General features: G+C 35.1%; 1 protein-coding gene across 1 annotated transcript; it reads right to left on the reverse strand.

The window, feature by feature from the left end:
* Nucleotides 1-218: 218 nt before the first annotated feature.
* Nucleotides 219-7250, reverse strand: LOC117689443 (uncharacterized). The gene is made up of 2 exons (XM_034470616.2): nucleotides 7194-7250; nucleotides 219-3055 (listed from the first exon to the last, which is right to left on the reverse strand). The coding sequence occupies exons 1-2, from the start codon at nucleotides 7214-7216 to the stop codon at nucleotides 991-993; spliced, it is 2088 nt and encodes a 695-aa protein (XP_034326507.2). The 5' UTR covers nucleotides 7217-7250; the 3' UTR covers nucleotides 219-990.
* Between the last annotated feature and the right edge of the window lie 2224 nt (nucleotides 7251-9474).

The raw sequence follows: 9474 nt of genomic DNA on the forward strand, positions 1-9474 counted from the left end.
TCACATCAGAGCAGGGGTATCACTAGTGAGCATTGGCTCACAGATATCTTGTTTTGCATACAATGTATTATATTCTTCATTACAACTGTAGGAAAATTCACTATATCTCCTCCATGTACTTTATTAACTTGTACAATAAAATTACCATGAACTCTGTAAAAAAAAAAGTGTTCAAAATAACATGGTATATTACTGTTGTAATAAATAATATTGCTTTTTATTGTTCAAGTTCTTTATTTCAATTAAGTATTAAATTTATTGGCATTGGCTACTATATGAACAAAATAACTCATATTACAAATTGACACACAAAGATATACAAATAATTTACAATACGCAATTTTTCATTTAATTCAAGTTATGATTTATCAACAAGCCTCCAATATATGGGGGCGGGGCCACACCCAGTCAATAAACAGTAGACTACACACGCGCATAAGGTCTTACTGTATATGAAAACATCCTATATATTTACGTTTAAATCTATAAAACCTACAAAGTTACCATCATACTGTAAGACAAAATATCATTACAATTATTTCATTTTATTTCAAAGGTCTTATGAAAAAAGTTTAAATGAACTTGCAAAGTGACAAATCTTAAAAAACTATCATTTTAATAATTTTTAGAACACAAATTCGTTGTTAAAATGATTTTGCCAGAGGTAGTGTGAAAATTTCACTTTTTTAAGGTGATACACATCTAAAATATGGAAAGAGTATGTAGTGATGATATTTTGATGTGATGAGTGATTCAAGAACTATAATTATGGGGGACGTGTATTCTAATTAGTGCTTTTGGTGGAATGTGGCTTACGCTAAATCAAGTACATTGCTAAATGCCATGCATATATATATGTATAAGAATAGTCACATTCAGGAATACGCTAATTCAAATCCAACTTCTTCAAAAACTAATTTCCACCAAATTTTGTACACGCTTAATATAATAGTTTACAGTATTGTTTTAATCTCTTTATATGTATTTTTTTCAATCTAAAGGCAGATCCTCTGTATACTGGTGTGGTGTTGACTGAACTATGTCCTGTATTCTCCTCTGTGTAGCAGTTCGTATTTTATGGAATGGATATTGTCTGAGTGACTGTTGGTATGAGTACAGAGCAGCCTGGAGGTTCCCTGTGATCTGTTGACAGATCCCCAGTATCTCCCAGGAAATGTCTCTTTGTAGATTATGTATATCCATTCCCAGATCATGGTGGACTAGGGCCCGTAGCTCATCTAGAGCTGCTTGTGATAATGTTGTACCAATGTGTCTGTAACACAAGAACTCTAGAAAGTGTAACATAACAAGGAATGGGATTTCTGATGTTAGACGTCTGTTCCCTTTAGAAGACTTTTGTTCTGGTAGAAGTTCACTGATATAACTGATTGTGTTGTAAAGTATCATATTTCTTGGTGCAGCCTGTCTGAACATACCCCAAACCTGTCCCTCTACAGGCTCAGTATACCTCGAGATCGCTCTGTGTACAATTTGATGGTACATCAGATCTGGCCGTGCTAACTTGAACTTTATCATCTCTATAACAGATAAAGCTTCCCTGTATCTGAGTGTCTTGTAATAATACATGGCAATGAACAACATGTCAGATTGAAACCCAAACTTGGCTGCTAATATCAGCATAGAGTTGGACAGTTTGTCTGCAATATACATCTGTTTGTTGACACCTGTATTAGTGTACATATTTTGTAATGCAAAAGCAGAACACTGTAAAAAAAAAGATGTGTACATCTGTAATGTAACAACTTTATATTGTGACAAGGGTGTATGTACCAACTGTTCTATTGTATGGATGGCTTTGGTACACATGTCTCCTTGAGATACATCTTTGGTAAACTGAACAGGGGACCTTATGACAAGTTCTATATAATTATCAGTTTCAGACCTAATCATACTCTCATCTGTACAAATAGAAAGTCTGGGATTGTACAGGACATCAATGATGTAGGACCGGATAGAGGAACTCTGTAACAGACAGGCCAGACCTTTCTTGTACAATTCATGTAACTGTAGGAACAATCTGTTTTGTGCTGAGCCATGGACCTTTGTCAGAAACATGTTGTTTTGTGGGATGAAAAAGTTGGGACATATCCCCTCATAAACCCATCTAAGGAGGAGTTTGAAGCAGACCCAGAAACCGGCCAGGAGGTTTTGTGGACACCAGTGAGGCAGTGTATTTTTTTGAATCGCCCAGAAAACTGTTGTCTTCATGTGATAGGAACACAACAGTTTATTGGTTTCTTCTGATTGTTGATTTAAAACTTCTTTTAAGAAAATTTTTAACAACCCATATATCAAAAGCTGACAGTGGTTCATTGAGTACACTAGTTTATATTCTGCCCGAGAAAAAGAAATTCTCCATTCTTCATTTTCATGTGGTCCTAATGGGTGTCCTATTGCTACAAAGTGACATCCATTTCTGACAATGTCATCAAGAACTTCAGGATCAGGCCATAAGTGACATCTGTCTATCCATGAGGAGGCAGATTGAGGCCAAAAGTCACTAACGAAACAGTAGGCACTGTCATGTTCTTCTCCTGCTACTTTGGCAGTTCCACAGGGTCCATGTACAGTAGAATTAGGAATTACTGCTGAACGAGATAACTGTCTCCATATAGAACTAGATATATAGACTCTGTCATTCATTCTGACACATGCTGCTTGGACAGACATACCAAACATAAGTGTTAATGGTGTCAGTTTCTGAAGTAAGGTGAATCCTGGTGGACTCTCAGAGCTGTCAGAGAGAATCAAGGTTGTATTGGCTGTGTTGTAATACTCAGACTGAGACCTGTCCATGATCACTCGGTGGTCGTTTGGCCAGTACATTGTGTCAATATCTGATCCCTCCAGTCTGAACCCTTCTCTTGTACTTCCACTCAACATCTTAACGATCACATTATTTGTTATCAGTCCGTTCTCCACCATCTCCTTGATGTCCGATGTCTCCCTCCTGATAGCCACCTGTTGTGTGGTCCCCACCATCTCACACAGTCCCACAAACACAGACTCCGACATGTGCTGCAGTCCCTGATGTCTGTCAAATTTGATATGTAAACAATGAATGCTTGTCATTTTGTTTTCTTATTCATGCTATACGTGTAAATAACTAAAAAATGTCTAAATTTTAAGATCAATTCTATGTAAAGAATCAAAATTTGGTGATTACGCATAGTCACAGATTTTTTAATACTTTACAGTTTGATAGACTTTGATGAGTAAAAAAGTTCAACACCATTAATTTGTTGCTATGTGGCCCTGTTTCCATGTTGACAGAGGGTAAAGATGTAAAAATGGCAATTAAATGCTTACCGGTATTCAAGAACATATAAATTGTGAGTACATGTATTTGGCAACAATTTAGGTTATCTAATGTAAAATATTTTTTTTTCAAATTGTCATTTTTCAAGAGATAGAAATACATTTGTGGAGAAACACATATTTTTAAAGTGTTTCCATGGTAACTAAACAGAAATTTCAAATTATGATTTCTTCAATATATTTGAATTAATTTCGAATGCAAATCTAGAAATTTTTTAACATAGCATGTGCTTGTCACGGACTAGAATAACTGAGAGACTGCCGAAAATCATGCTACAAATTGATATGGATTAAAAACATATTTAGAACTGGAAATGATTAAAATCATTAAAAAATGGGGGAAAAAATATTATATGATTCTTACCCTCTCCTTCGTTAGATTATATTAAGAAAATAATAGCTATGTCCACAGTTACATGAAAATTGTTACAGGTGTATTTCTCTGAAATAATTGATTGGGAGTTTTGAAAACTTGCATTATTTAAATTCTTAATCATTTTATGTGATATGAAAACAATACATCAGACATGGCCAGTAAAGAATGACTCTCAATGTAAGATGGCCATTTTATTGTCTAATAACGTAAAAACAAAAATCTCCGATCACCTTCTTTAATGGTTGGTCACACCATCCTGGTTTAAACATGGCTACAGCAAGGACCACAGTGAATTAACCGTGATGCTGTAACGCGGAAAGGATTAATTAACGGCGTGGGAGCGCAGTTAAATACGGGGTCCGTGTTGATGGTACTTAAGGCAAGTTTTGTAATTTTTCCATCGTTAACATGGTTACTATGGCAACCGTTACCCCTGGCAACCAACTCTTAGTGTCTGTTTTCATTTGATAAATAGATGTTGTCATTAGATAGCAATACCGGCACCAAGTTTTTGCCCCTAAATAACACTATCTTGAACAGTTTTGGTCAAAGAAGGCCACATGCTATTTTTGGTTTAACCCCATATTGACCCTATGACATTTTGTATTAAATTTGTGTATTACATGTACATGTAAATAAGTGAAAAGACTTGTCATGTTTATATGAGTTATAATAGGGAGGAAGGTGTCTTTTTTTTCCTAATGTATTATGATGCATCAAATATAATGTAGGTCATGACCCTATTGGATTGTGCTGACCCCATGAAACAGGAAAATACCAAATATCTTGAAAACTGTTGAGATCCCCACCACTAAACCATATATATTCTTGTTTCTAATGTCATTATGATGCATCAAATGGTGTAAAGTGCATGACACTCAGGAGTTGTCTTTGAACCACATTCCTCCTTTGAAATAGGAAATGATGATATAGTTTGATAACTTTTGAGATCCCCATCCCTAAACCATATTTATTATTGCTATTTGTGTCATTTCGCATCAGATGGTATGTACAGGTAACTCGAGATAGCTCGAAGTCCATGGGACCAAGGAAAAACTTTGAGGTATCAAGAGTTCAAGTTTTCAAGAGTTCAGAATTTTCCAGGTTGACCGATGGGTTTTAAAATTAGTCTTACCAGATGTTATGATTAAGCCATTTTATTTAGTGCTAACCTTACGCATGTGCTTAAACAACGTTTTCTTTTCAGTTAAATATACAGACCTGGGTATTTTTAAAACTAAATTCAAAGAAATATTGAATAAATTCATGATACACTATAATTATACATTTTATGCATCATCTTATGATCAGATTGCTCAGTTCGACTTGACTGCGAGACAACATATCTTAAGTTAGATAAATGAGTATCAACATGATCACCCATTGTTTCCGCTGTTAATTATAGATTAGGTTTCGATATGGTCAATCATCAAGCAATTATCACCTTGCAGGACAAGTGTCGCCTGAATAAACAACCCGTGACACAGGTCCCGTGTCTAATGCCTGGAGCCATTTCAATGACCAAGTAGGTGTTAATTAGGTAACGCTTGGATATAAACAGCCACTTGGAGGTATCAATAGTAAAAAACTATAGATTATGAATAACAGGACTGCAGTTTGCCTTGAAGGGATCGAGGGTTTCGAGAGATCAAGAGTTCGAGAAATCAAGAGTAAATTTGCTTAGTTATATAAGGAAAAAAATCGGGACCCTAGACTCACTTCGAGCAATCAAGAACTTCGAGCGACCAAAGTTCGAGCCATTGAGAGTTACCTGTATATAGGTTATGCCCCCATGGAGACACCTTGACTTTCCAGAAATGAAAATGATAAAGTATTTTATCTTATTCATATGTCGTGTTTTACCCATGTGGGTAATTCTGAGCCTAATGATGGCCATGCTTTGTTTAGGAGACTTTACAATTACCTCCAATGCATGTAACATTTTGTTAATCTTTAAAATTGAAAAGCAATTTCCAATATCATCTAGAGAAAAATACCAATCAAGAAATAATTTAAAATTTGCTACTGTACAAATGTAAGAATTACCGGTAAGAGTCTGAATCTTTAGGACCATGTTTAAATGGGGGGGGGGGGGGGGGGAGGACATTTAATTTTAATCATTTATTGTTATTATTAGTTTAACTTGAATATATTAGTTATTGATCACTAGGTAGAAAATAAGACTTCTGATCATATCTCAATAGATCATTTGTCATGCAAAGTGTAATGTGATTTTTTTTCTTACAAAAACATTTTCTACCAGGTTATTTAACTTTTTAGACCCCAAATTATTCTTTGATTTTTATAGACCATTCCGCAATTAAAAAGAGTGTAAATGTAAGTTTTTTTTAAATTAAAGCAAAAATAAATGGAAGGTTTTTTTTAATTTTAAGAAAAGAAATGTCATTTTAGTTACAGTTTAAGGATGGATAAATTTTCATTTTCTTTTTCTATTTGACTACCACAATTTTAAATTTTTAAAACCTTATTGCATATCTATAGGACAGCCCCTATCATATCCCAACATATGATGTGTCTATTCATTAAATCAAAAGAAAGGCTTTGGGATCTAGGTTTTTTGTAAGGAGTGTTAAACATCAATTTTCTGCTACTTGACTTCCTGGATGAAATTCAAATACTCAAAACCTTATTGCATATTTATAGGACAGCCCCTATTATATCTATAGGACAGTCCCTATCATATCCCAAGAGATGACATAGCTACTCCATAAGTTATAAGAGAAGTTCTGGGAACCATACTTTTATATATATAAAAAAAAAAAAATTGTTGCCCACTGACCCCCACCCCCGCGATAAAAAAAAATTCTGGGGCCTGATCACACATCAAAATGACACCCTTTTCATATTCTAGTAGATCATTTGGCTACTGCAGAATATGTCGACTTCTTGAAATCAGACTCTTAGTTTAAAAAAATGTCATTTTTCAGCCATTAGATGACCCCCCCCCCCCCCAGGACAAAATTGAAATTTCTGAAACATTATTGCACATCTATAGGACACCCCAAAACATATACCAAGGGATGAATTGTCTATTTCGAAAAAGAGAATTTTGACGAAGCAGGTTTTTTATTATTTGACTGCCAGGACTACCAGAGAATTTTTGAAACCTTTTTACAAAACAACATAACACCCCTAATAAAACTCCTAGAGGTCAGAGGTCAACATAACACCCCTAATAAAACTCCTAGAGGTCAGAGGTTAACATAACACCCGTAATCAAACTCCTAGAGGTCAATTTGCTGGTTTATAAGATGTAAGAGCAAGTTGAGAAAGTAATACGTGACAGACGGACGGACGGACTTGGGTAACAACAATATACCCGAACTTTCTTTAGAAAGTGCAGGTATAAATATTAAGAAAATTGGTGACTATGCGTGGCCAGATCCTTATATAAATCTTTGATTTTTACATAGAATTGATATTAAAACAAATAAAGATATCTTTTTAAAGCACTTACATTTCAGTGGGGAAAGACTCCATTTTGAATGATGTGAAAAATTTTCATGCTTTATAAATGGCAAAGAAATGTACTTCCTGTTGGTCAGGATATTTTCTTTAAGGGTGTCAAGGGTTCTTATGGTTTCTTCCAAAATGAGAACATGTATTTACAAATGATTCCAGTTTCAGTTTTTGTAAATGTTTTTAGCAATGAGCACAAAGCTGAAACAACTCATATATAGGCACCAGTACATAAGTATATAACCATTTGATTTTGTTACATCCAAATGCAGAGCTGAAAGTCATGGCCGATGTGTCTTTATGTTGTCAAAGATTTTGCATTGGGCATTTTTTGTTTGTATATAATGCATAGTCCTGAGTCGGAGTATGTTTGATGTTACTTTTCTCTTTGCTTAGAACAAGTAAAAACTTTAATAAAGTTTAAAAAAAACTTTCATTAAGCATAAAACTTTATAATTTCATTGCAACTGAGGAACATGACAATGCAGGTGTATCAACACAGCAAAATACTTTGAACTGTAATGATTTGTGTGGCATATATAGAAGTTATAGGAATAGCAGCGATGAATTTCAAAGTAAAACACTGTGGACAAGGCCTTTTACAATTTTTGTTCAGATTTAGTTTATTCAGCCATCTACTGATGAATAAAACAAATATATATTATAACAGTGACTTGATCCGGAGGGTCAGATCACGTCGAGTTGTCGGGAGCACATCATCAGATCTAACGAGACAGGAATCATCGATTTTGTTCTGATGATCTGGTTCTGGAAAGAGAAAATTATCATTTGTCCTCTCTGTATCTTCTTTCTTATTGAGAAACATTGAAAGTTTTAACTTCACACAAAGATTGCTTATGACCTTAGGGTGGGTCATGATTCTGAGGATGGTCATTTGAGCAAGTTCAAGGTCTTTGTAAAAAAAAAAAAATGCATAATTCCTGCATAGGTCATATCTAATTGTAATGAAAAAGTATTAGAAGCTTAAATTTGAAACAAAGATCGCCTGTGACCTAAAAATATATCCTGACTATGAGTTTTGGTCATTTGCGCAAGTTCATGGTCACTATAGGAAAAGGTAGCAGCATCAATGCTGGAGTAACCAGTAATACAGCTTTTTGCATGTCCCACGTGCAGAAAATGTTAAAGCATTTGCAGGAGTCAGAATCTATTCAGAGGAAAACCATTTTCCATGATGAACAATGGATTAGGTTTATGAGCAAAGACAGTAGGTTGACGATTGTTTAAGTGGTCACACTGTATTTTGGTACAGAATAATTTGATACCTATTCCTCTACAAAGTGGATCCGTTTTTTGATTGTTTCAAGGTGAGGACTGAGGACTACATGGTTATCGTACATAGCGAGATCACTGAAACACAAGTTGCATTCGGGATCAAATGATGATTTACAGGTGAACTCAGCGCATCTTAAGGAATCCAAACAAGGCCACGGTAGACATCAGTATATCGGAATTATGTGTAAAAATTCCTTGTTGCAGTGATAATTCCATATCGAATAAGATATTGGTGGAAATAGATTTAGACTAGTCTAGTGAGACTTCTTTGCCATTTGTTTCCATTTAGCAGGATTTGCAGTCTAAGTTATTTCTTCTCCAAGGCAGAAGGGTTGGAATTCCTTGTAATAAGTGATGGTAACAAATCCTTAATGGTTTGGTAAGACAAATTCAATGAATTGTAGCAGTAAGCAGCACAGTGCATGAGGGTATAATTGGTGGTAACTTAAGGATAATTCTTCATTTGTGTGAATCTTACTTTTAATAGTACATAGTTTGAGTTGAGGATGAAACTGAGCTTGACATTGGTGCACCTATCTTACTGAAGTTTCCAAAGGACTTTCTTCATGGAAGGGCAAGGCTTGAGATTGGCTGTCTGCGTTGGGAGCCAATCAATTGAATTTGGCATCTGAAAACGAGACAAACGTCAGCTATAAGATTAGTCTTTCCAGGAAGATGTTTTGAAAGGATGCAGAAATTGAATTTTACAGAGCACAAGGTAAATTGTCTCCTTAACTTTTTGATGGAAATTGCTTTAGAGCGTCCTCTGTGAATGATTATCACCGTGGTGTCATAGTTACAATAAAACAAATGTGCTCGTGGTCCAAAGGTGACTGCATAGAAGTGAAGCAATCACAATAGGGTATAATTCTCATACCTCTTACCATTTCTTTATCTTCTTCCTTTGGCAAATCTTCGGGCCATTTGTCGGTATATAGTTGTATGCTCTTGGCAGCTTCAGTGTCGCAAGAGAAGGAAACTTC

This window comes from Magallana gigas, chromosome 6 (assembly GCF_963853765.1).
Source record: "Magallana gigas chromosome 6, xbMagGiga1.1, whole genome shotgun sequence".
NCBI classification, from domain to species: domain Eukaryota; kingdom Metazoa; phylum Mollusca; class Bivalvia; order Ostreida; family Ostreidae; genus Magallana; species Magallana gigas.